The sequence below is a fragment of the Rhinoraja longicauda genome, chromosome 12 (genome assembly GCF_053455715.1).
Source record: "Rhinoraja longicauda isolate Sanriku21f chromosome 12, sRhiLon1.1, whole genome shotgun sequence".
NCBI lineage: Eukaryota > Metazoa > Chordata > Chondrichthyes > Rajiformes > Arhynchobatidae > Rhinoraja > Rhinoraja longicauda.
Window position 1 is genome coordinate 47,013,747 of NC_135964.1, and position 27,708 is coordinate 47,041,454.

Sequence of the window (27,708 nt, forward strand, 5' to 3'; positions counted from 1 at the left end):
ATAGTTGCGGCCCAGCACCGAGCCTTGCGGCACTCCACTCGCCACTGCCTGCCATTCTGAAAAGGACCCGTTTATTCCTACTCTTTGCTTCCTGTCTGCCAACCAATTCTCTATCCATGTCAATACCCTACCCCCAATACCATGTGCTCTAATTTTGCTCACCAACCTCCCGTGTGGGACCTTATCAAAGGCTTTCTGAAAGTCTAGACACACTACATCCACTGGCTGTCCTTCACCCATTTTACTTGTCATATCCTCAACAGAAACATTCCAGATTAGTCAAGCAGGATTTCCCCTTCATAAATCCATGCTGACTTGGACCAATCCTTTTACTGCTATCCAAATGTGCCATTATCACCTCTTTAATAATTGACTCCAGCATCTTCCCCACCACCGATGTCAGGCTAACTGGCCTGTAATTCCCCACTTTCTCTCTCACTACAATTAACCAACAACCTGTAAGTCTTTGAAGTGTGGGAGGAAACTGGAGATCCTGGAGAAAACCCACGCAGGTCACGGGTAGAACATACAAGCTCCGTACAGATAAGCACCGGTAGTTGGGATCGAATCCAGGTCCCTGGCACTGTTAGGTAGCAACTCAACCGTGGTACCACCCACTGTGTTTCCTTCAGGTTGGCCAGTTTCCCCCCACATCCCAAAGATGTGCAGGCTTGTAGATTAATTGGCCCCTGTACAATTGCACCTGGTGAGTGAATGCGAAAGTGTGACAACATGGAACTACTAGAGAAGAGATCTTTGTAATTGACTGTTATCCGGTAATGTTTCTGGATCAGCGGGTCAGGCAGCATCTCTGGAGAAAAGGAAATAGGTGACGTTTCGGGTTGAGACCGTTCAATAGACTGAGAGTCAGGGTGGGGGGGTTAATGGTCTTGTGTCCAGGACCCTTTTGGAAAAATTGAATAATTCTTAGTTTTGAATTATAGTGGTCAGAAGCATGCTCTTCAGTCCATGCACTCCAAAGACGAGATGAGAAAACATTTCTTCACACAGAGTGGTGAGTCTGTGGAATTCTCTGCCACAGAAGGTAGTTGAAGCCAGTTCATTGGCTATATTTAAGAGGGAGTTAGATGTGGCCCTTTTTGCTAAAGGGATCAAGGGGTATGGAGAGAAGGCAGGTACACACTGAGCTGAATGATCAGCCATGATTATATTGAATGGCGGTGCAGGCTCGAAGGGCCAAATGGCCTACTCCTGCACCTATTTTCTATGTTTCTATGTACAGGTATGTAGGTTAATTGGCTGGGTTAATGTAAAAATTGTCCCTAGTGGGTGTAGGATAGTGTTAATGTACGGGGATCGTTGGGCGGCACGGACTTGGAGGGCCGAAAAGGCCTGTTTCCGGCTGTATATATATCATATGATATGATGATATGTCCATAGCAAGTGCTTCAAGAAAGGCCTTTCTTTAAGGTGGAAAGTGAGGTAGGGTCCTATGAAAGACTGGAGCAACTTGGCTTGAATACACTAGAATTTAGAAGGATGAGAGGGGATCTTATCGTAACGTATAAGATTATTAAGGGGTCGGACACGTTAGAGGCAGGAAACATGTTCCCAATGTTGGGGGAGTCCAGAACAAGGGGCTACAGTTTAAGAATAAGGGGTAGGCCATTTAGAACAGAGATGAGGAAAACCCTTTTCAGTGAGAGAGTTGTGAATCTGTGGAATTCTCTGCCTCAGAAAGCAGTGGAGGCCAATTCTCTGGATGCATTCAAGAGAGAGCTGGATAGAGCTCTTAATGATAGCAGAGTCAGGGGGTATGGGGAGAAGGCAGGAACGGGGTACTGATTGAGAATGATCAGCCATGATTATATTGAATGGCGGTGCAGGCTCGAAGGGCCGAATGGCCTACTCCTGCACCTATTTTCTATGTTTCTATGTACAGGTATGTAGGTTAATTGGCTGGGTTAATGTAAAAATTGTCCCTAGTGGGTGTAGGATAGTGTAAATGTACGGGGATCGTTGGGCGGCACGGACTTGGAGGGTCGAAAAGGCCTGTTTCCGGCTGTATATATATCATATGATATGATGATATGTCCATAGCAAGTGCTTCAAGAAAGGCCTTTCTTTAAGGTGGAAAGTGAGGTAGGGTCCTATGAAAGACTGGAGCAACTTGGCTTGTATACACTAGAATTTAGAAGGATGAGAGGGGATCTTATCGTAACGTATAAGATTATTAAGGGGTCGGACACGTTAGAGGCAGGAAACATGTTCCCAATGTTGGGGGAGTCCAGAACAAGGGGCTACAGTTTAAGAATAAGGGGTAGGCCATTTAGAACGGAGATGAGGAAAAACTTTTTCAGTCAGAGAGTTGTGAATCTGTGGAATTCTCTGCCTCAGAAGGCAGTGGAGGCCAATTCTCTGAATGCATTCAAGAGAGCTAGATAGAGCTCTTAAGGATAGCGGAGTCAGGGGGTATGGGGAGAAGGCAGGAACGGAGTACTGATTGAGAATGATCAGCCATGATCACATTGAATGGCGGTGCTGGCTCGAAGGGCCGAATGGCCTCCTCCTGCACCTATTGTCTATTGTCCATTGTCTATTGAAACTGGAATTCCATGACCAAGCAAAGGAAAATTTGACCAGAGAGTGTTAGCTCTGATAGATTGGGGAGCTTCATTAAATAGGCATAACCTTAGATTAAACTTTACGGATTGAAGGCAGGTCTTATTCATTCCCGCCGTGTGTAAAGATGCTAAAGTAAACTCAACCATGAGTAACTCAAAAGGTTAGGCGCAGTATTAGGCACAAAGAAGAGTTAAATATAAAATGGCAGGTGAAAGGAGTAAATCTGAAGAATGGAAGCAGTTTCAATATCTGCAAAGGAAAACAAGGAAATTGATTAAGAGTAGAAATAGAGAATGAGGGACCTTCTTCCCGACACGAAACGTCACCCATCCTTTTTCTCCCGAGATGCTGCCTGACCTGCTGAGTTACTCCAGCACTTTGTGCCTATCTTAGGAATAAACCAGCATCTGCAGTTCTTTGCTTCAATAGGCAACATTTTTAGTCAGGACCAGTCTGAGGAAGGAACCCGAGCTGAAACGTTGTCTCTCCAATTCCCTCCACAGATGCTGCCTGGCCTGCTGAGTTCCTCCAGCAACTTGCGTTTTCCTCTAAGAGACAGTTGGAAATATCGGCCTAATGGCCTGAAGTTAACATCGACCTCTTCTGCTGAAGTTAATCAAACAACCTTCCCATTCATTCACCTCTTTGGTGCATTTTGTTTTGTTTAGTTTAGTTTAGAGATACAATGCGGAAACAGGCCCTTTGGCTCACAGAGTCCGCGCCAACCAGAGATTCCAGCACACTAACACTATCCCACACACATGGGGAACAATTTACAATTTCAGCAAGCCAATTAACCTACAAGCCTGTACGTCTTTGGAGTGTGGGAGGAAACCGGAGATCCCGGAGAAAGCCCAGTCACGGGGAGAACGTGCGAACTCCGTAGACAAGCACCCGTAGTCAGGATCGAGCCCGGGGTCTGTGGCGCTGCGAGGCAGTGACTTTATCGCGACACCACCGTGCCACCCCTCGGGAGGGTTTTACTTTTACAAAGTCTTGTGACACAACGATATAATCAGTAATTTTCACGCAGCTGCTATTAACTATTTCACTGCATCGGAGCGCACGCACGCACACCAAACACAAGGCATGGATTTACACTCTAGAGACCATAATGCCTGGTAGACTAGGAAAACAGATACCATATCCCCACATGTGTACTACTCCCCAAAGGCCAGCTATGAGTTCATAACTAGTATCGGTGAGCCGTATTCATGAGTACATATTTGTAGTACAAACAGATCATTTAAATATAAAAGGCTCGTGGCTTGCTGTGGTAATCTGACACCTTCCCAAGCCTCTTCCTTCTTTACACCCGTACACAGGAATGACATACATCCAACACATATTTGCTTAATACCAGGGCTTGGTCCAGCCACAAATTCCTGCAGTCGAGAGCTCGTATTTGAAGGAGGCACAAAGTGGCTCAGAAATTCCTCCGCACTTTGAAACTTATTTTTCTTTATTCATTCAAGGAATTTGTGGGCTGAGCCGCCATTTAATTGCCCCGTCCCACCATTGCCCTGGAGAAGGTGGTGATGAGCTGCCTCCCTGAACCGCTGCATTCCTTGAGGTGAGGGTGAATCAATAGACAATAGGTGCAGGAGGAGGCCATTCGGCCCTTCGAGCCATTCAATGTGATCATGGCTGATCATTCTCAATCAGTACCCCGTTCCTGCCTTCTCCCCATACCCTCTGACTCCGCTATCCTTAAGAGCTCTATCCAACATGAATCAACCAACATTGATGCTGGGGAGGGGGTTCCAGGATTTGACCCAGCGATGGTGAAGGAACGGCGATACATCTCCTCGTCGGGATGGCGTCCGTCCGTCCGTCCGGCTTGGAGGGCAACGTCCAGCTGTTTCCGTGCCCTTGCTACCATTGTCCTTCTAGCTGCTGGAAGAAGGTGGGTTTGGAAGGAGCTTCGTCTAAAATGCAGCGGGGACCCACACCAGATTCGTGTAGGGCTTTGGACCACCAGAGTCAGGAACAGCTTCCTCTCGATGCCCTCAGACTACTGAACAGCCCTTCCAGAAACTAAAGTTTATTAATCCTAAATTGATTAGTAAGGGTGTCAGGGGTTATGGGGGGAAAAGGCAGGAGAATGGGGTCGAGAGGGAAAGATAGATCAACCATGATTGAACGTTGGGGTGGACTTGAATGGCCTAATTCTGCTCGTACAACTTGTAAGGTGTAGTCCCGATCTTCCTGCCTACCTCATTGTGGATCTTGAACTTTTCCCTCTGTGGAGTGTGACACCATAGTAAAATAAAAATAAATATATTATTATATTATTATTGATGCTATTTTCTGCACTCTTGGTATTTTTCTCTTTGCACCACCTGTTCTGCCTGTGCATGGCTTCATTGTATTCATATGTAGCATGAATTGACTGGATTGTATGTAAACAAAGCATTTCACTGTATCTCAGTACTTTTTGTTTAGTTTAGTTTATAGTTTAGAGATGCACCGCGGAAACAGGCCTTTCGCCCCCACCGAGTCCGCGCCAACCAGCGATCACCGCGCACTAGGGACAATTTACAATTTTACCAAGCCAATTAACCTTCAAACCTACACGTCTTTGGGGGCGCGAGAGGAAGCTGAAGCTCCCGGGGAAAACCCACGCACTTCAAGGGAAGAATGTATCATCACTCTCACAAGGTTTGGTTCCGTGAGTGCGACAACCAATGCAGACAGGTGGGATTAGTGTAGATGAGACATGTTGGCCGGTGCGGGCACGTTGGGCCAAAGGGCCTGTTTCCACTCTGTAAGACTCTATCTGCGGAGCGAATGGACCGACAAAGTTTCAGGGCGGCACAGTGGTGCAGCGGTAGAGTTGCAGCCTGATAGTGCCAGGGAGCCGGGTTTGATCCTGACTACAGGTACTGTCCGTATGGAGTTTGTACGTTCTCCCTCTCACACTTCAAAGACGTACCGGTTTGTAGGTTAATTGGCCCTAGTGTGCAGCATAGAACTAGTGTATGGGTGATTGTTGGCCGACGTAGACCCGGTGGGCCTGTTTCCACGCTGTATCTCTAAACTAAACCATGTAGTCGGGAGAAAGCTGGAACAGAGGTAGGAGTGGGACAAAGCTTGCAAGTGATAGGTGGGTACAGACGAGGGGGTTTCATTGGCAGATGGATGGAGTGACAGTGGAGAGAAGTGAAAAGTCCTCAAATAATTATTTCTTTGGTGTGAAAGTTTAACAGCAGCAGCAGCATTTTCTAAAGTTACCTGACCGTAAAATCCTGTAAATAATTGCGTGACAAAGTCAAATCTCTTTGAGAGAATGGGAACAGTAAAATTAACGTTTTTACCAGTGTATAAAGAGAGAAGATTTTAATTTTTTTGTTGCATAATTAATACTTTGTACAGTGATTAATAACTAAAACTGGTCAATACGGGTAAAACTGAAAGGACAATATGGCGATTAAAACAAAAACAAAAGTGCCCAGAAAGTTAATAGTTAACTCTCTTTGCAATCTCTTGCTCCTTATTGAAGACACAGCAAAAAAGAAAAACAGATCGCATTGCGGAGTCCGGCACGGCTTAAAATCGGCCGCGGGATCTTCCATCGTCCGGCGGGGGCTTTGGAGTCGGAAGCCTCGGTCGTCTCGAGGCAGCTGTTTTGACTGCCCGACGGTGGGTGAAGAAGCAAGAAGGAGATAAGAACTTTCTTTTTACCTTCCATCACAGTGTAGAGAAGCCTGGAGGAGAGTCACTGTGATGGAAGTTTGTGCTGAATTGTGTAGTTGTGTCTTTTTGTTGCTTTTTTCTATTGTGACTGGGTGCTAACTGAATTTCGTTCAAACCTGTTTTGGATAACAAACAAAGAAATTCAATTCAATTCTAGAAAGATGTAATGCTTTAGGTTTTCAGAGCAATGCTCACTTGCTGTCTGATTGTCCACTGTTCGTTGTGCAGTCATCTGTTGCTTTGACATTATCCACTGGGGTGGGACTGAGATCCTGACTGTCCTCTGTTCTGGAGCGTTTCGCATCTGGTGGCTTGCACGGAGGATCATTCGACGGAGACGGCCGCTCTGAAACATCTAAAGAATCATCGCTCGGTGTTTTAATTGGGACCTGTAAGTGCAGCCAACTCGCTCAACAGTAGAATCATAGAGTGATACCGCATGGAACTAGGCCCATCGCCCCAACTTGCCCACAATGGCCAACATGTCCCAGCTATGCTGGTCCCACCTGCCTGCGTTTGGTCCATATCCCTCCAAACATTTCCTATCCATGTGTTGGAAGGAACTGCAGATGCTGGTTTCAACAGTAGACACAAAATGCAGGAGTGAAAAATGCGCGAAGTTTCGGGTCGAGACCCTTCTCCAGACCGGCAGTCTGAAGAAGGGTCTCGACCCGAATCATCACCCATTTCTTCTCTCCCGAGATGCTGCCTGTCCCGCTGAGTTACTCCAGCATTTTGTGTCTATCTTCTGCCCTATCCATGTACCTGTCTACCTGTTTCTTAAACGTTAGGATAGTCCCATCCTCAACTACCGCCTCAGGCAGCTTGTTCCATTCATCAACCACCCTTTGTGTGACAAAGATACCCCTCAGATTCCTGTTAAATCTTTTCCCTTTCACCTATATATGCAATGCTTACGTAGGGGCTGGGTGGAGCTAGAGTGCGGGGCAGTTGAGTACGTGCTGGCGGAGAGTGTGTTAGCCAAGGAGGTGCTGACAGAGGGTCAGCCAGAGACTCCGCCAAAAGATATATTAGCCAAGATGTAAACACGTGTTTTATTAACAAGAAGATTAATACAAACTGTGTCGAAGTTATATCTGGCAACCAGTATTGATCGCAGACTGTGGTAAGATATGGAATTTTACCTAGCAATTAATAACCAGTCGATGACAAGAGATAAGCCAATATGTTTATTGCACCTTCAAATAAAGAAGACTAACTATTAAACGTCAAGGAGGATCTCTGTTATTATTTGTTCGAGTCATTACGTTTATCGCTGACCCGGTCTATGCAAGTGGCAGCTCGGGAGTTAATTGATATAGACGAGAAGCTGGCCGCTACATCGTGTAAAATACATCAACAACGAAAACAAACGCTTTCAGACGTTTGTAGCTAACAGAATCACTTTTGTGAAGTATATTACTGAAGTATCTCAATGGAGATATGTTTGTACAAAGGAAAATACCGCAGATGAAGCCGGAGGACTAACGATAGACCGCTTCTTAAACTGGAAAAGAAGGAGACTGAAAACTCCTGGCTGATTAGCAAAATATTGGCGACCATACAGGACGTATGGGCACATGCGCATCGTTCGGCTGCAGACCAAGAACAATATCTTGGAGGGACCGATAACCAAGATATGTCTGCTACTGGAAGCTGTTACATGGACTGATGATTTTGTTGATTAACTACTGTAATAGATTAGATGCCAATGTAAGGTTGGTCAGATTAAGGCTGGAATATAGCTGTTACAGCACCACCTCTGTGGTAACATAGCTCACCCCCAGGTCAAAGTGTAGAGGAACCATCTTGGGAAACAAAGGAAGAGTACCCAGCATTAATGGAGATATATCTGCAGAGAGACAAGGGCCTTAGTGTAATGGCAAACTTCAAGGCTCAAAATACTATCGCCTGAAGAAGTCTCTTGACCCGAAACATCACCTATCCATATTGGCCAGAGATGCTGCCTGACTCGTTGAGTTACACCAACACTTTGGTGTTTTTTGTGGTAAATATGGCCTAGCTGGCAATCAATATTTTTTTGCTGTATTTCTGGGAAGGAGGTTCGTCTTCACCCCAACACAAGACGGATTCCTCTGGAAAGAGCTGATGCCAGGGGATGCCATGCAAGTTAAGGGCAGCCTTCATGAGTAGGTGAGGGCTGGGCAGAGGAGTCCTGGAGCACTTATCCCTGCTTTATAGTTATAGAGAGAGAGGAAACAGGCCCTTTGGCCCAACTTGCCCACACCGGCCAACATGTCCCATCTGCACATTCCACTAGCCTGTGTTTGGCCCATATCCCTCTAAACCTGTCCTACCCATGTAGGGAGACAAGATAGACTTCAACATAAACACCATCCCTGAAGCTCACACTCAGATGGGAATCAAATACTCACCGTGTTCTGCCTGGGTAACCACAGGTGTCATTGTCAGCTTGGAGGAGCTGGGGTTCACAGGAGTGAGCGAGATTCGCCTGGGAAAATGGAGTTCAGAGTGAGGCTAAACGCAAATTGGAGGAACAGTATCTCATATTTCGCTTGGGCAGCTTACAGCCTAGTGGTATGATATTTTGATTTCTCTAACTTCAAATAACCCCAGCATTCACACTCTCTCTATCCCTCCCCCAGCCAAGTTGCACCAGCTTCTCGTTTTCACCCGACAGCCTGTTTCCTTTATGATTGTTACTTTTTTGCATACCTTTCATTCATTGTTCTTTATGTCCCTACATCATCGTCTATATCTCTCGTTTCCCTTATCCCCTAACTGGTCTGAAGAAGGGTCTTGACCCGAAACGTCACCCATTCCTTCTCTCCAGAGATGCTGCCTGTCCATCCAGTTACTCCAGCTTTTTGTAAAAAATAACCACAGCTTTACACTGGGCGCGCCACGAACCACAGAACGTCGGCAATCACAGTCGAGCATCGCCGTGCAAACAGTCACCTCCAGACCTAAACCGCTGATCCTCACGACTTTCACGGTGACTTCAAAACAGATCATCAGAATGTGGGACAGGCAGCAAAGCACACTGGTGCACTATCAACAAGAGAACTCTACTCCCCCTCCCCCTCCAAATGTAGATTGTGTCGAGAAGCCTGGAGGAGAGTCACTGTGATGGAAGTTTGTGCTGAATTGTGTAGTTGTGTGTTTTTGTTGCTTTTTTCTATTGTGACTGGGTGCTAACTGAATTTCGTTCAAACCTGTTTTGAATGACAAATAAAGAAATTCAATTCAATTCTAGAAAGATGTAATGCTTTAGGTTTTCAGAGTAACGCTCACTTGCTGTCTGATTGTCCACTGTTCGTTGTGCAGTCATCTTTTGCTTTGACATTATCCTCCGGGGTGGGACTGAGATCCTGACTGTCCTCTGTTCTGGAGCGTTTCGCACCTGGTGTCTTGCACGGAGGATCATTCGACGGAGACGGCCGCTCTGAAACATCAAAAGAATCATCGCTCGGTGTTTTAATTGGGACCTGTACGTGCAGCCAACTCGCTCAACAGTAGAATCATAGAGTGATACCGCATGGAACTAGGCCCTTCTCCCCAACTTGCCCACAATGGCCAACATGTCCCAGCTATGCTGGTCCCAACTGCCTGCGTTTGATCGATATCCCTCCAAATATTTCCTATCCATGTGTTAGTAGGAACTGCAGATGCTGGTTTCAACAGTAGACACAAAATGCTGGAGTGAAAAAATGCGCGAAGTTTCGGGTCAAGACCGTTCTCCAGACGGGCAGTCTGAAGAAGGGTCTCGACCCGAATCATCACCCATTTCTTCTCTCCCGAGATGCTGCCTCTCCCGCTGAGTTACTCCAGCAATTTGTGTCTATCTTCTGCCCTATACATGTACCCGTCTAACTGTTGAAACCAGTTTCCTAATGTTTCTTAAACGTTCGGATAGTCCCATCCTCAACTACCTCCTCTGGCAGCTTGTTCCATTCACCAACCACCTTTTGTGTGAAAAAGATACCCCTCAGATTCCTGTTAAATCTTTCCCCCTTCACCTTAAACCTACAAGGTTGGTCAGATTAATGCTGGAATATAGCTGTTACAGCATCACCTCTGTGGTAACATAGCTCACCCCAGGTTAAAGTGTAGAGGAACCATCTTGGGAAACAAAGGAAGAGTACCCGGCATTAATGGAGATATATCTGCAGAGAGACAAGGGCCTTAGTGTAATGGTAACCTTCAAGGCTCAAAATACTATCGCCTGAAGAAGTCTCTTGACCCAAAACATCACCTATCCATATTGGCCAGAGATGCTGCCTGACCCGTTGAGTTACACCAACACTTTGGTGTTTTTTTTGCGGTGAATATGGCCTAGCTGGCAATCAATGTTTTTTGCTGTATTTCTGTGAAGGAGGTTCTTCTTGACCCCAACACAAGACAGATTCTTCTGGAAAGAAGCTGTTGCCAGGTGATGCCATGCAAGTTAAGAGCAGCCTTCACGAGTAGGCAAGGGCTGGGCAGAGGAATCCTGGAGCACTCATCCCTGCTTTATAGTTATAGAGAGAGAGAGAGAGGAAACAGGCCCTTCGGCCCAACATGCCCACACCGGCCAACATGTCCCATCTGCACTTGTCCCACTAGCCTGTGTTTGGCCCATATCCCTCTAAACCTGTCCTACCCAGGTAGGGAGACAAGTTAGACTTCAACATAAACACCATGCCTGAAGCTCAAATTCAGATGGGAATCAAATACTCACCGTGTTCTGCCTGGGTAACCACAGGTGTCATTGTCAGCTTGGAGGAGCTGGGGTTCACAGGAGTGAGCGAGATTCGCCTGGAAAAATAGAGTTCAGAGTGAGGCTAAACGCAAATTGGAGGAACAGCATCTCATATTTCTCCCCGTAAGCTCTCCCCGTGACCTGCGTGGGTTTTCTCCGAGATCTTCGGTTTCCCCCCGCACTACAAAGACGTACAGGTATGTAGGTTAATTGGCTGGGCAAAAGTTTAAAAAAAATGTCCCTAGTGTGTGTAGGATAGTGTTAATGTGCGGGGACCGCTGGGCGGCGCGGACCCGGTGGGCCGAAGGGCCTGTTTCAGCGCTGTATCTCTAAATAAATATTTCGCTTGGGCAGCTTACAGCCCAGTGGTATGAATATTGATTTATCTAACTTCAAGTAACCCCAGCATTCCCACTCTCTCTATCCCCCATCCCACCCAAGTCGCACCAACTTCTCGTTTTCACCCGACAGCTACAATGGGCTGTTTCCTTTATGATCATTAATTTTTGTGCGTACCTTTCATTCATTCTTCTTTATCTCCCTACATCATCGTCTATACCTCTTGTTTCCCTTATTCCCTAACTGGTCTGAAGAAGGGTCTTGACCCGAAACGTCACCCATTCCTTCTCTCGAGAGATGCTGCCTGTCCCTCCAGTTACTCCAGCTTTTTGTAAAAAATAACCACACAGCTTTCTACTGGGCGCACCACGAACCACAGAACGTCGGCAATCACAGTCGAGCATCGCCGTGCAAACAGTCACCTCCAAACCTAAACCGCTAATCCTCACGACTTTCACGGTGACTTCAAAACAGATCATCAGAATGTGGGACAGGAAGCAAAGCACATTGGTGCACTATCAACAAGAGAACTCTACTCCCCCTCCCCCTCCAAATGTAGATTGTGTCGAGAAGCCTGGAGGAGAGTCACTGTGATGGGAGTTTGTGCTGAATTGTGTAGTTGTGTGTTTTTGTTGCTTTTTCTATTGTGACTGGGTGCTAACTGAATTTCGTTCAAACCTGTTTTGAATGAAAAATAAAGTAATTCAATTCAATTCTAGAAAGATGTAATGCTTTAGGTTTTCAGAGCAACGCTCACTTGCTGTCTGATTGTCCACTGTTCGTTGTGCAGTCATCTGTTGCTTTGACATTATCCACCGGGGTGGGACTGAGATCCTGACTGTCCTCTGTTCTGGAGCGTTTCGCACCTGGTGTCTTGCACGGAGGATCATCCGACGGAGACGGCCGCTCTGAAACATCTAAAAAATCATCGCTCGGTGTTTTAATTGTGACCTGTAAGTGCAGCCAACTCGCTCAACAGTAGAATCATAGAGTGATACCGCATGGAACTAGGCCCATCGCCCCAACTTGCCCACAATGGCCAACATGTCCCAGCTATGCTGGTCCCACCTGCCTGCGTTTGGTCCATATCCCTCCAAACATTTCCTATCCATGTGTTGGAAGGAACTGCAGATGCTGGTTTCAACAGTAGACACAAAATGCTGGAGTGCAAAAATGCACGAAGTTTCGGGTCGAGACCCTTCTCCAGACCGGCAGTCTGAAGAAGGGTCTCGACCCGAATCATCACCCATTTCTTCTCTCCCGAGATGCTGCCTGTCCCGCTGAGTTACTCCAGCATTTTGTGTCTATCTTCTGCTCTATCCATGTACCTGTCTAACTGTTTCTTAAATGTTAGGATAGTCCCATCCTCAACTACCTCCTCTGGCAGCTTGTTCCATTCACCAACCACCTTTTGTGTGAAAAAGATACCCCTCAGATTCCTGTTAAATCTTTTCCCTTTCACCTATAGAGTTAATGCAATGCTTACGTATGGGCTGGGTGGATCTAGAGTGCGGGGCAGTTGAATACGTGCTGGCGAAGAGTGTGTTAGCCAAGGAGGTGCTGACAGAGGGTCCGCCAGAGACTCCGCCAAAAGATATATTAGCCAAGATGTAAACACGTGTTTTATTAACAAGAAGATTAATACAAACTGTGTTGAAGTTATAGCTGGCAACCAGTATTGATCGCATAGACTGTGGTAAGATATGGAATTTTACCTAGCAATTAATAACCAGTCGATGACAAGAGATAAGCCAATATGTTTATTGCACCTTCAAATAAAGAAGACTAACCACTAAACGTCAAGGAGGATCTCTAGGCAAAGGGCCTAGTTCCATGCGTTATTATTTGTTCGTGTCATTACGCTTATCGCTGACCCGGTCTATGCAAGTGGCAGCTCGGGAGCTAATTGATGTAGACGAGAAGCTGGCCGCTACATCGTGTAAAATACATCAACAACGAAAACAAACGCTTTCAGACGTTTGTAGCTAACAGAATCGCTTTCGTGAGGGATATTACTGAAGTATCGCAATGGAGATATGTTTGTACAAAGGAAAATACCGCAGATGAAGCCGGAGGACTAACGACAGACCGCTTCTTAAGCTGGAAAAGGAGACTGAGAACTCCTGGATGATAAGCAAAATATTGGAGACATTACCGGACGTATGGGCACGTGCGCATCTTTCGGCTGCAGACCAAGAACAATATCTTGGAGGGACCGATAACCAAGATATGTCTGCTATGGAAGCTGATACGTGGACTGATGATTTTGTTGATTAACTACTGTAATAGATCAGATGCCAATGTAAGGTTGGTCAGATTAAGGCTGGAATACAGCTGTTACAGCACCACCTCTGTGGTAACATAGCTCACCCCCAGGTCAAAGTGTAGAGGAACCATCTTGGGAAACAAAGGAAGAGTACCCAGCATTAATGGAGATATATCTGCAGAGAGACAAGGGCCTTAGTGTAACGGAAAACTTCAAGGCTCAAAATACTATCGCCTGAAGAAGTCTCTTGACCCGAATCACCACCTATCCATATAGGCCAGAGATGCTGCCTGACTCGTTGAGTTACACCCACACTTTGGTGTTTTGTGCGGTGAATATGGTCTAGCTGGCAATCAATATTTTTTTTGCTGTATTTCTGGGAAGGAGGTTCGTCTTGACCACAACACCAGATGGATTCTTCTAGAAAGAAGCTGTTGATAGGGGATGCCATGCAAGTTAAGGGCAGCCTTCATGAGTAGGTGAGGGCTGGGCAGAGGAATCCTGGATCACTCATCCCTGCTTTATAGTTATAGAGAGGAAACAGGCCCTTCGGCACAACTTGCCCACACCGGCCAACATGTCCCATCTGCACCTGTTCCACGAGCCTGTGTTTGGCCCATATCCCTCTAAGCCTGTCCTACCCATGTAGGGAGACAAGTTAGACTTCAACATAAACACAATGCCTGAAGCTCACACTCAGATGGGAATCAAATACTCACCGTGTTCTGCCTGGGTAACCACAGGTGTCATTGTCAGCTTGGAGGAGCTGGGGTTCACAGGAGTGAGCGAGATTCGCCTGGAAAAATGGAGTTCAGAGTGAGGCTAAACGCAAAGTGGAGGACCAGCATCTCACCCGACAACTAATAATGGCCTGTTTCCTTTATGATCGTTACTTTTTTGCATACCTTTCATTCATTGTTCTTTATGTCCCTATATCATCGTCTATACCTCTTGTTTCCCTTATCCCCTAACTGGTCTGAAGAAGGGTCTTGACCCGAAATGTCACCCATTCCTTCTCTCCAGAGATGTTGCCTGTCCTTCCAGTTACTCCAGCTTTTTGTGAAAAATAACCACACAGCTTTACACTGGGCGCGCCACGAACTACAGAACGTCGGCAATCAGTCGAGCATCGCCGTGCAAACAGTCACCTCCAGACCTAAACCGCTGATCCTCACGACTTTCACGTTGACTTCAAAACAGATCATCAGAATGTGGGACAAGCAGCAAAGCACATTTGTGCACTATCAACAGGAGAACTCTACACCCCCTCCCCCTCCAAATGTAGATTGTGTCGAGATGCCTGGAGGAGTCACTGTGATGGAAGTTTGTGCTGAATTGTGTAGTTCTGTGTTTTTGTTGCTTTTTTCCATTGTGACTGGGTGCTTACTGAATTTCGTTCAATCCTGGTTTGAATGACAAATAAAGAAATTCAATTCAATTCTAGAAAGATGTGTAATGCTTTAGGTTTTCAGAGCAATGCTCACTTGCTGTCTGATTGTCCACTGTTCGTTATGCAGTCATCTGTTGCTTTGACATTATCCACCGGGGTGGGACTGAGATCCTGATTGTCCTCTGTTCTGGAGCGTTTCGCACCTGGTGTCTTGCACGGAGGATCATTCGATGGAGACGGCCGCTCTGAAACATCTAAAAAATCATCGCTCGGTGTTTTAATTGGGACCTGTAAGTGCAGCCAACTCGCTCAACAATAGAATCATAAAGTGATACCGCATGGAACTAGGCCCTTCTCCCCAACTTGCCCACAATGGCCAACATGTCCCAGCTATCCTGGTCCCACCTGACTGTGTTTGGTCCATATCCCTCCAAACATTTCCTATCCATGTGTTGGAAGGAACTGCAGATGCTGGTTTCAACAGTAGACACAAAATGCTGGAGTGAAAAAATGCGAAGTTTCGCGTCAAGACCATTCTCCAGACCGGCAGTCTGAAGAAGGGTCCCGACCCGAATCATCACCCATTTCTTCTCGCCCGAGATGCTGCCTGTCCCGCTGAGTTACTCCAGCATTTCGTGTCTATCTTCTGCCCTATCCATGTACCTGTATAACTGTTTCTTAAACGTTAGGATAGTCCCATCCTCAACTACCTCCTCTGGTAGCTTGTTCCATTCACCAACCACCATTTGTGTGAAAAAGATACCCCTCAGATTCCTGTTAAATCTTTTCCCCTTCACCTTAAACCTACAAGGTTGGTCAGATTAAGGCTGGAATATAGCTGTTACAGCACCACCTCTGTGGTAACATAGCTCACCCCCAGGTTAAAGTGTAGAGGAACCATCTTGGGAAACAAAGGAAGAGTACCCAGCATTAATGGAGATATATCTGCAGAGAGACAAGGGCCTTAGTGTAATGGTAAACTTCAAGGCTCAAAATACTATCGTCTGAAGAAGTCTCTTGACCCGAAACATCACCTATCCATATTGGCCAGAGATGCTGCCTGACCCGTTAAGTTTCACCAACACTTTGGTGTTTTTTTGCGGTGAATATGGCCTAGCTGGCAATCAATGTTTTTTGCTGTATTTCTGTGAAGGAGGTTCGTCTTGACCCCAACACAAGACGGATTCTTCTGGAAAGAAGCTGTTGCCAGGGGATGCCATGCAAGTTAAGGGCAGCCTTCATGAGTAGGCAAGGGCTGGGCAGAGGAATCCTGGAGCACTCATCCCTGCTTTATAGTTATAGAGAGAGGAAACAGGCCCTTCGGCCCAACTTGCCCACACCGGCCAACATGTCCCATCTGCACTTGTCCCACGAGCCTGTGTTTGGCCCATATCCCTCTAAACCTGTCCTACCCAGGTAGGGAGACAAGTTAGACTTCAATATAAACACCATCCCTGAAGCTCAAACTCAGATGGGAATCAAATACTCACCGTGTTCTGCCTGGGTAACCACAGGTGTCATTGTCAGCTTGGAGGAGCTGGAGTTCACAGGAGAGAGCGAGATTCGCCTGGAAAAATAGTTCAGAGTGAGGCTAAACGCAAATTGAAGGAACAGCATCTCATATTTCTCCCCGTAAGCTCTCCCCGTGACCTGCGTGGGTTTTCTCAGAGATCTTCGGTCTCCCCCCACACTCCAAAGACGTACAGGTATGTAGGTTAATTGGCTGGGCAAATGTTAAAAAAAATGTCCCTAGTGTGTGTAGGATAGTGTTAATATGCGGGGATCGCTGGGCGGCGCGGACCCGGTGGTCCGCTGTTTCAGCGCTGTATCTCAAAATAAATATTTCGCTTGGGCAGCTTACAGCCCAGTGGCATGAACATTGATTTCTCTAACTTCAAATAACCCCAGCATTCCCAGTCTCTATCCCCCATCCCACCCAAGTCGCACCAACTTCTCGTTTTCACCCGACAGCTAACAATGGCATGTCTCCTTTATGATCATTACTTTTTTGCATACCTTTCATTCATTGTTCTTTATCTCCCTATATCATCGTCTATACCTCTTGTTTCCCTTATCCCCGAACTGGTCTGAAGAAGGGTCTTGACCTGAAACGTCACCCATTCCTTCTCTCCAGAGATGCTGCCTGTCCTTCCAGTTACTCCAGCTTTTTGTGAAAAATAACCACACAGCTTTACACTGGGCGTGCCACGAACCACAGAACGTCGGCAATCACAGTCGAGCATCGCCGTGCAAACAGTCACCTCCAGACCTAAACCGCTGATCCTCACGACTTTCACGTTGACTTCAAAACAAATCATCAGAATGTGGGACAGGCAGCAAAGCACATTGGTGCACTGTCAACAGGAGAACTCTACTCCCCCTCCCCCTCCAAATGTAGATTGTGTTGAGAAGCCTGGAGGAGAGTCACTGTGATGGAAGTTTGTGCTGAATTGTGACGTTGTGTGTTTTTGTTGCATTTTTCTATTGTGACTGGGTGCTAACTGAATTTCGTTCAAACCTGTTTTGAATGACAAATAAAGAAATTCAATTCAATTCTAGAAAGATGTAATGCTTTAGGTTTTCAGAGTAACGCTCACTTTCTGTCTGATTGTCCACTGTTCGTTGTGCAGTCATCTGTTGCTTTGACCTTATCCACTGGGGTGGGACTGAGATCCTGACTGTCCTCTGTTCTGGAGCGTTTCGCACCTGGTGTCTTGCACGGAGGATCATCCGACGGAGACGGCCGCTCTGAAACATCTAAAAAATCATCACTCGGTGTTTTAATTGTGAACTGTAAGTGCAGCCAACTCGCTCAACAGTAGAATCATAGAGTGATACCGCATGGAACTAGGCCCATCGCCCCAACTTGCCCACAATGGCCAACATGTCCCAGCTATGCTCGTCCCACCTGCCTGCGTTTGGTCCATATCCCTCCAAATATTTCCTATCCATGTGTTGGAACGAAATGCAGATGCTGGTTTCAACAGTAGACACAAAATGCTGGAGTGAAAAAATGCGCAAAGTTTCGGGTCGAGACCCTTCTCCAGACCGGCAGTCTGAAGAAGGGTCTCGACCCGAATCATCACCCATTTCTTCTCTCCCGAGATGCTGCCTGTCCCGCTGAGTTACTCCAGCATTTTGTATTTACCTTCTGCCCTATCCATGTACCTGTATAACTGTTTCTTAAATGTTAGGATAGTCCCATCCTCAACTACCTCCTCTGGCAGCTTGTTCCATTCACCAACCACCCTTTGTGTGAAAAAGATACCCCTCAGATTCCTGTTAAATCTTTTCCCCTTCACCTTAAACCGACAAGGTTGGTCAGACTAAGGCTGGAATATAGCTGTTACAGCATCACCTCCGTGGTGGCATAGCTCACCCCCAGGTTAAAGTGTAGAGGAACCATCTTGGGAAACAAAGGAAGAGTACCCAGCATTAATGGAGATATATCTGCAGAGAGACAAGGGCCTTAGTGTAATGGCAAACTTCAAGGCTCAAAATACTATCGCCTGAAGAAGTCTCTTGACCCAAAATATCACCTATCCACAATTGGCCAGAGATGCTGCCTGATCCGTTGAGTTACACACTTTGGTGTTTTTTGCGGTGAATATGGCCTAGCTGGCAATCAATGTTTTTTTTGCTTTATTTCTGTGAAGGAGGTTCGTCTTGACCCCAACACAAGATGGATTCTTCTGGAAAGAAGCTGTTGCCAGGGGATGCCATGCAAGTTAAGGGCAGCCTTCATGAGTAGGTGAGGGCTGGGCAGAGGAATCCTGGAGCACTCATCCCTGCTTTATAGTTATAGAGAGAGAGGAAACAGGCCCTTCGGCCCAACTTGCCCACACCGGCCAACATGTTCCATCTGCACTTGTCCCACTAGCCTGTGTTTGGCCCATATCCCTCTAAACCTGTCCTACCCATGTAGGGAGACAAGTTAAATTTCAACATAAAAACCATCCCTGATGCTCACACTCAGATGGGAATCAAATACTCACCGTGTTCTGCCTGGGTAACCACAGGTGTCATTGTCAGCTTGGAGGAGCTGGGGTTCACAGGAGTGAGCGGGATTCGCCTGGGAAAATGGAGTTCAGAGTGAGGCTAAATGCAAATTGGAGGAATCAGAATCTCATATTTCGCTTGGGCAGCTTACAGCCCAGTGGTATGAATATTGACTTCTCTAACTTCGAGTAACCCCAACATTCCCACTCTCTCTATCCCTCCCCCACCCAAGTCGCACCAACTTCTCGTTTTCACCCGACAGCTAACAAAGGCCTGTCTCCTTTATGATCGTTACATTTTGCATACCTTTCATTCATTGTACTTTATCTCCCTACATCATCGTCTATACCTCTTGTTTCCCTTATCCCCTAACTGGTCTGAAGAAGGGTCTTGACCCGAAACATCACCCATTCCTTCTCTCCAGAGATACTGCCTGTCCCTCCAGTTACTCCAGCTTTTTGTGAAAAATAACCACAGATTTACACTGGGCGCTCCAAGAACTACAGAACGTCGGCAATCACAGTCGAGCATCGCCGTGCAAACAGTCACCTCCAGACCTAAACCGATGATCCTCACGACTTTCTCGTTGACTTCAAAACAGATCATCAGAATGTGGGACAAGCAGCAAAGCACATTGGTGCACTGTCAACAGGAGAACTCTACTCCCCCTCCCCCTCCAAATGTAGATTGTGTCGAGAAGCCTGGAGGAGAGTCACTGTGATGGAAGTTTGTGCTGAATTGTGTAGTTGTGTGTTTTTGTTGCTTTTTTCTATTGTGACTGGGTGCTAACTGAATTTCGTTCAAACCTGTTTTGAATGACAAATAAAGAAATTCAATTCAATTCTAGAAAGATGTAATGCTTTAGGTTTTCAGAGTAACGCTCACTTTCTGTCTGATTGTCCACTGTTCGTTGTGCAGTCATCTGTTGCTTTGACCTTATCCACTGGGGTGGGACTTAGATCCTGACTGTCCTCTGTTCTGGAGCGTTTTGCATTTGGTGGCTTGCACGGAGGATCATTCGACGGAGACGGCCGCTCTGAAACATCTAAAAAATCATCGCTCTGTGTTTTAATTGGGAACTGTAAGTGCAGCCAACTCGCTCAACAGTAGAATCATAGAGTGATACCTCATGGAACTAGGCCCATCGCCCCAACTGCCCACAATGGCCAACATGTCCCAGCTATGCTGGTCCCACCTGCCTGCGTTTGGTCCATAACCCTCCAAACATTTCCTATCCATGTGTTGGAAGGAACTGCAGATGCTGGTTTCAACAGTAGACACAAAATGCTGGAGTGAAAAAATGCATGAAGTTTCGGGTCAAGACCCTTCTCCAGACCGGCAGTCTGAAGAAGGGTCTCGACCCGAAACATCACCCATTTCTTCTCTCCAGAGATACTGCCTGTTTCGCTGAGTTACTCCAGCATTTTGTGTCTATATTCTGCCCTATCCATGTACCTGTCCAACTGTTTCTTAAACGTTAGGATAGTCCCATCCTCAACTACCTCCTCTGGCAGCTTGTTCCATTCACCAACCTCCCTTTGTGTGAAAAAGATACTCCTCAGATTCCTGTTAAATCTTTTCCCCTTCACCTTAAACCTACAAGGTTGGTCAGATTAAGGCTGGAATATAGCTGTTACAGCACCACCTCTGTGGTAACATAGCTCACCCCCAGGTCAAAGTGTAGAGGAACCATCTTGGGAAACAAAGGAAGAGTACCCAGCATTAATGGAGATATATCTGCAGAGAGACAAGGGCCTTAGTGTAATGGCAAACTTCAAGGCTCAAAATACTATCGCCTGAAGAAGTCTCTTGACCCGAAACAACACCTATCCATATTGGCCAGAGATGCTGCCTGACCTGTTGAGTTACACCAACACTTGGGTGTTTTTTTGCGGTGAATATGGCCTAGCTGGCAATCAATGTTTTTTGCTGTATTTCTGTCCTACCCATGTAGGGAGACAAGTTAGACTTCAACATAAACACCATGCCTGAAGCTCAAACTCAGATGGGAATCAAATACTCACCGTGTTCTGCCTGGGTAACCACAGGTGTCATTGTCAGCTTGGAGCTGGGGTTCACAGGAGTGAGCGAGATACGCCTGGAAAAATATTCAGAGTGAGGCTAAACGCAAATTGGAGGAACAGCATCTCATATTTCGCTTGGGCAGCTTACAGCCCAGTGGTATGAACATTGATTTCTCTAACTTCAAGTAACCCCAGCATTCCCACTCTCTCTATCCCTCCCCCACCCATGTCGCACCAGCTTCTCATTGTCACCCAACAGCTAACTTTTTTTACTTTTTTGTAAAAGTAACTTTTAACTAAAAGGATCGTTACTTTTTTGCAAATCTTTCATTCATTGTTCTTTATCTCCCTACATCATCGTCTATACCTCTCGTTTCCCTTATCCCCTAACTAGTCCGAAGAAGGGTCTTGACCTGAAACTTCACCCATTCCTTTTCTCCAGAGGTGCTGCCTGTCCCTCCAGTTACTCCAGCTTTTTGTGAAAAATAACCACACAGCTTTGCACTGGGCGCGCCACGAACCACAGAACGCCAGCAATCACAGTCGAGCATCGCTGTGCAAACAGTCACCTCCAGACATAAACCGCTGATCCTCACGACTTTCACGGTGGCTTCAAAACAGATCATCAGAATGTGGGACAAGCAGCCAATGCAGATTGGTGCACTATCAACAAGAGAAATTTACCCTCCCTCCCTCACCCTTCCAAATGACGAAGTCTAGTCCTACATCCCTTGCCTGAAATCTCCTGCGATGCTGAGCGGGAGACAGCAATGTGGAACAGGGATGAAGGAACGACGAGATAAAATGTTGCACTGAAGGGTTTGTGAGTGCAGGGAGGTTCAGCTTTACCTGGGCACCAGGGTGCTGCTGGGTTTGCTCCAGGCTTCCAAGGTGTTCAAAGTGATCCTCCTGGAGGTGGAGGCCCTGCTGCTCTGAACGGCAGACAGGGGGGTTTTCATGTCCGACGAGGTCGGGCACGCTTTGGCGGCGAGAGAGGTGGTGGGGGACGGTTTAGCGGCCGCACCGGGCGTCTTCAGGCGAGCGGGTGCTGCCGGTTCGCCCTGCTCCACGCCTCTGCTTGGCGTGCTGCAATCGGCCGCTTTCTGGGCCGCGGCTGCCATCCTGCTCGCTTGCCCCTTCTTCGTTTTCTTCTCGACTGTGGTGGGGGTGTGCATGGACAGCACCGGCCTCTCCTTCAGGGGCACGCCCAGCTCGTCTTTCCCGAAAGTGACGAAAGAGCAGTAGCCGTCCGTGGACGAGATGGTTAGGTAGGTCCCATCTCGCGACCTAGTTAAAAGCAGACGTTGGCACAAGTCAACAAGTTGTCCATTCTGCAGATTTACAGGGTGCTGGGGGTGGGGGAAGAAGAAGCAACTCAGGAAATTTCTGTTAAATACCCGATTACTTAATAGAAATTCCCTTAACAGCATTGATGTTCGGAGGGATCCAAGTCTATTTATGCTAACATGATTTAGTTTAGTTTATAGAGATACACCATGGAAACAGGCCCTTCGGCCCACCAAGTCCACGCCGACCAGCGATCCCTGAACATTATCATTATCTTACACTTGGGACAGTTTTTACATATATACAAAGCCTATTAACCTACGATCCTGTACGTCTTTGGAGTATGGGAAGAAACCAAAGTTCTCGGAGAAAACCCACCCGGACACGGGGAGAATGTACAAACTCCGTACAGACAAACACCCGCAGTCAGGAACGAATCCGGGTCTCTGGCGCTGTAAGCGCTGTAAGGCAGCAACTCTACCGCTGTGCCACTGTGATCTGAGGAAGAGCAGCAGTACATCTCACTGAACTCCTTGTCACCCTCAACCACACCCAGCTGTCCACTGACAAAGAAGTTTCATTGTTGGGGATGTGTTGAGATAATTGACATTTAACTGGAGAAACTCTGATGACGACACAAATAACCTCCTTTGGTCTTTGGAGAGGAAAGAGATTAGATAGGAGTCCTGCTGGAAATAGCTGTGGGGGAAATGGACAGCTGATGTTTCAGGTCAGGTCCCTTCTCCTTCCCATTATCCGCAAATGGACACAGAGTGCTGGAGTAACTCAGCAGGTCAGGCAGCATCTCTGGAGAGCATGGATAGGTGACGTTTCAGGTCTTCTTCTAACTCGAAACGTCACCCATCCCAGCTCTCCAGAGATGGGTTACTAAGAGAGGAGGGAACAGGAGAATGGGGTTGGGAGGGAAAGATAGATCAGCCATGATTGAATGGCAGAGTAGACACGATGGGCCAAATGGCCTAATTCTGCTCCTATGACTTATGGACTACCTGTAAACTGCCCGAGTGATTGGTTTTCTGAATTAAATTACAAATACACACAATTGGCAAAACCAGCAACGTGAAAACACAAAATCCACAACTAAAGATCAGCGACACTTCAGGAAATAGATGAGCAGCTGTGCATTTTTCATTAACTAACCGCTTCCTTTCTTCTTTTCTCACAAGAGGCAGATGACATTTAGGCCAAGCCTGAGCGATATTTACAGATGCAACAAAGCCACAGGAGGGAGAGGGGGGGGAGATGAAGGTTCAAGGTTATGGTACCCAGGCCTGAGAAAAGCCTCAGACATTAGAGATACAGCGCAGAAACAGGCCGGCCTCTGGTCCACCGAGTCCACGCCGACCAGCAATCACCCCATACACTAGTTCTACCCTACAAGTTCTCCCTGGGACCGCGTGGGTTCTCTCCAGGTGCTCCGGTTTTCCTCCCACATTTGAGGTTAATTGGCTTCGGTGAATTGTCCCCAGTGTGCCAGGATAGAACCAGTGTACGGGTAATCGCTGGTCGGCGTGGACTCGGTGGGCCGAAGGGCTTGTTTCCACGCTGTATCTCTAAACTAAATGGAATTAAATTATCTGATCATTCTTCCTGAAGCAAATCGCAGCTTGTGATCTAGAGATGAGCAGTCGGCCGAGGCAGACAAGCAGTGCCAAAGACATGTAAACATGCAAGTGCGGTAATTCTGTCCGTGATCACGTGCTTACCATGTTAAATCACTCAGGGTGTGATAATGGATGTTTGAGATATAAGCAAAGGGAACAGACTGCTGTGTATCATATAAAAGTACGGAGTCTTCAGAAGCTATAGCAAACACCAGTCGATATGGCAAATTGAACAAGTTCATTTTCTTAGTCGACTCATCCGAATCTGAAAAAACATTGGTTATTATTTTGTGAAGGGAAGAGAATAAGAAACATTATTACAGTGGATAAAATAACGAAAGGGTTGGCTGTATCTCTGGAGAACTCAGAAAGGTGAGCTCTTATAAGTCTGAAGAAGGGTCCCGTCCATGAAAGGTCACCTATCCATGTTGTCCAGAGATGCTGCCTGACCCGCCGAGTTACTCCAGCACTTTGCGGGTTTTTTTGTAAACCAGCATCTGCAGTTCCCGGTGTCAGCTGCAAAGTTACTGCTGGCAGAGAGGAATGCAGAAGAGAATGAATGAATGAATGATACTTTATTTGTCACCGGCAATGTACCGGCAGAACAGAACAAATGGCAGAGCAGGCTTGAGGGGCGAGTGACCTAACCTGCTAATTCATATCCATCTACTTTACACACTGCACAGATTTAGAAGGGAAAGCAATCCAATATTAGCTAGCAAAATGCAATCAAGTATAAATGCATGATAACCTAGCCAGCACGCTTCATCTCATACCAAACATTAGCTCCAGGGCAAGAGATTCCAGGCAGTTCCAGGCAATGGAATGTTGGCCTTCATAACAAGAGGAGTTGAGTATAGGAGCAAAGAGGTCCTTCTGCAGTTGTACAGGGCCCTAGTGAGACCGCACCTGGAGTACTGTGTGCAGTTTTGGTCTCCAAATTTGAGGAAGGATATTCTTGCTATTGAGGGGTTGGACACATTAGAGGCAGGAAACATGTTCCCAATGTTGGGGGAGTCCAGAACCAGGGGCCACAGTTTAAGAATAAGGGGTAGGCCATTTAGAACAGAGATGAGGAAAAACTTTTTCAGTCAGAGAGTTGTAAATCTGTGGAATTCTCTGCCTCAGAAGGCAGTGGAGGCCAATTCTCGGGATGCTTTCAAGAGAGAGCTAGATAGAGTTCTTAAAGATAGCGGAGTCAGGGGGCATGGGGAGAAGGCAGGAACGGGGTACTGATTGTGAATGATCAGCCATTGATCACATTGAATGGCGGTGCTGGCTCAAAGAGCCGAATGGCCTACTCCTGCACCTATTGTCTATATGTGTCATTGTCATAGAGTTATACAGGCCCTTCAGCCCAACTTACCCACTAGGGCCAACATGTCCCATTCTACACGAGTCCCATCTGCCTGTGTTTGGCCCATATCCCTCTGGACCTGTCCTCTCCATGTACCTGTCTAAATGCTTCTTAAACGTTGTGATAGTGCCTGCCTCAATGACCTCCTCTGGCAGCTCTTTCCAAACACCTACCACCCTTTGTGAGAAAAAGTTACTCTTTGGGTTCCTATTAAATTTTACCCGCCTCACCTTAAACCTATGTCCTCCGGTTGTCGATTCACCTACTCTGGGGCAAGAGACTCTGTGCGTCTACCCGATCTATTCCTCTCATGTTTTTGTACACCTCGAGATCACCCTTCATCCTCCAAGGAATAGAGTCTCACTGATCGGCACAGACTCTATGGGCCTGCTCATGTAAATTTAGATTTTTCTTTTAATTTCAAGATACAGCATGGAAACAGGCCCTTCAGCCCACCGAGTCCATGCTGACCATCAATCTCCCATTCACAGTTAACATAGTGGGCGGCACGGTAGCGCAGCAGTAGAGTTGCTGCTTTACAGTGAATGCAGCGCCGGAGACTCAGGTTCGATCCTGACTACGGGTGCTGCACTGTAAGGAGTTTGTACGTTCTCCCCGTGACCTGCGTGGGTTTTCTCCGAGATCTTCGGTTTCCTCCCACACTCCAAAGACGTACAGGTATGTAGGTTAATTGGCTGGGTAAATGTAAAAATTGTCCCTAGTGGGTGTAGGATAGTGTTAATGTACGGGGATCGCTGGGCGGCACGGACTTGGTGGGCCGAAAAGGCCTGTTTCCGGCTGCATATATATGATATGATGATATGATGATAGTTCTCTGTTATCCCATTTTCTCATCCACTAGCTACACACTAAGGGCAATTTACAGAGGCCAATTAACTGACAAACGTGACGTTTTTGAGATGTGGGAGGAAAAAGAAAACCCACACGGTCGCGGGGAGAACGTGCAAACGTACTCTACCTGCTGCATCACCCCGAATGGAGACAGTGAAAATTATCCACATTAACCCGAAGATAAAATTTAGATTGCAAAAGGAGAAAATAACCCAGTGAGGTAAATTTTAAAAAAGTAAACACATTATAATAGTCAGTCGGCATTATCCAAAATGAGATCAGTACTCGAGCAAACTTACCGCTTGCTTTAGGTTGCCGCAGCTCAAAGAATACTGGGCAGCATCGAACGGCCAGAGTGGCCTTGGCTGGACAAGGCAGGTGGGCAATGGGCCTAGAAATAGGATAGAAGCATTGAGGAAGTTCTCTCACAAAATGTCCGGCGAAGATTTGTCATTGTGGTAAAAAAAAAAGCAAGCCCCTACCGTTTCAGATTTTTTCTGGAAAAGACGTACGTAGTGTTGGCAACGTTTTCTCCTGCTTCCACGCAGCCGGCTGAAAGAGGAGGTGCAAACACGGGTGAGCACGGTCTAACACAGGCCGATTAAACGGTGGACGGAGGCGACACGGTGGCGTTTCAGTAGAGTCGCTGCCTCACAGCGCCAGACCCAGGTTCGATCCTGACTAGGGGTGTTGTCTGTACGGGGTTTGTACGTTCTCCCTGTCACGTGGGTGGGTTTTCTCCGGGATCTCCGGTTTCCCCCCACACTCCAAAGACGTACAAGTTTGTAGGTTGATTATCTTCGGTAAAATGTCCCTAGTGTGTGCAGGATAATGCTCGTGCACGGGGATCGCTAGACGGCGCAGATTCGGTGGGCCGAAGGGCCTGTTTCCGCGCTGTATCTCTAAACAAAACTAAATAAAATGCCAACGTGGAACAGAAAATGTTGCAAAGCCCAGACATCTGGAACAGAGAGAGATTAACTTTTCATCTAGATCCGTCTATCGGAATCTGATCCCATATGGATTATCCCAACATTTTTCTGTATTTATAACAGTCTATTTTGACCTTTGCAGTTATGTTAATTCAAATTGTGAATAAAAACATGAAATTGTGCCCCAAAGATATCTGCTCCATAATCATTTGATTGAATAGTGGCGCAGCGGGTAGAGCTGCTGCTTCACAGTGCCAGAGACCGGGGTTCGATCCTGTTCTCGGGTGCTGGCTGTGTGGAGTTTGCATGTTCTCCCTGTGACCGTGTGGGTTTGCTCCGGATTCCTCCCGCATCACTAAGACAGGTTCATATGTTAATCGGCCTGCCTCATTTGTAGGGAGTGGATGCAAAAGTGGGATAATGTAGAACTAGTGCGAGTGGGTTATTGATGGTCGGTGTGGACTCGTTGGGCAGATGGGCCTGTTTCCATGCCAAATCTTTCAATCAGGCAATGGAACAAATTGCTTGAAATAACCAAGGTAATTGGAAAATGTGGATAAAGAAAGCTGGATAAAGTTGACAACCATGCAGACAGAATTTATTGGGGCTCATTTACACAAAAGAAAACTTCG

General features: G+C 46.7%; 1 protein-coding gene across 2 annotated transcripts in view; it reads right to left on the minus strand.

Annotated features, from left to right (window-relative positions):
• Window positions 1-5,960: 5,960 nt before the first annotated feature.
• chaf1b (chromatin assembly factor 1, subunit B) overlaps window positions 5,961-27,708 on the minus strand; it is a 42,943-nt gene continuing 21,195 nt past the window's right edge. For both annotated transcript variants that reach the window (XM_078409686.1, XM_078409685.1), the window contains exons 9-25: window positions 26,627-26,696; window positions 26,444-26,535; window positions 24,038-24,200; window positions 21,873-22,310; window positions 21,024-21,097; window positions 19,885-20,044; window positions 18,996-19,072; window positions 17,598-17,757; window positions 16,491-16,567; window positions 15,095-15,254; window positions 14,330-14,406; window positions 12,102-12,261; window positions 10,985-11,061; window positions 9,559-9,709; window positions 8,679-8,755; window positions 6,478-6,637; window positions 5,961-6,398 (exon numbers count right to left, since the gene is read on the minus strand). In XM_078409686.1, coding sequence (XP_078265812.1) covers window positions 6,362-6,398; window positions 6,478-6,637; window positions 8,679-8,755; window positions 9,559-9,709; window positions 10,985-11,061; window positions 12,102-12,261; window positions 14,330-14,406; window positions 15,095-15,254; window positions 16,491-16,567; window positions 17,598-17,757; window positions 18,996-19,072; window positions 19,885-20,044; window positions 21,024-21,097; window positions 21,873-22,310; window positions 24,038-24,200; window positions 26,444-26,535; window positions 26,627-26,696 — 2,210 coding nt within the window. In that variant the 3' untranslated portion in view covers window positions 5,961-6,361. The remainder of the gene's footprint in view (window positions 6,399-6,477; window positions 6,638-8,678; window positions 8,756-9,558; window positions 9,710-10,984; window positions 11,062-12,101; window positions 12,262-14,329; window positions 14,407-15,094; window positions 15,255-16,490; window positions 16,568-17,597; window positions 17,758-18,995; window positions 19,073-19,884; window positions 20,045-21,023; window positions 21,098-21,872; window positions 22,311-24,037; window positions 24,201-26,443; window positions 26,536-26,626; window positions 26,697-27,708) is intronic.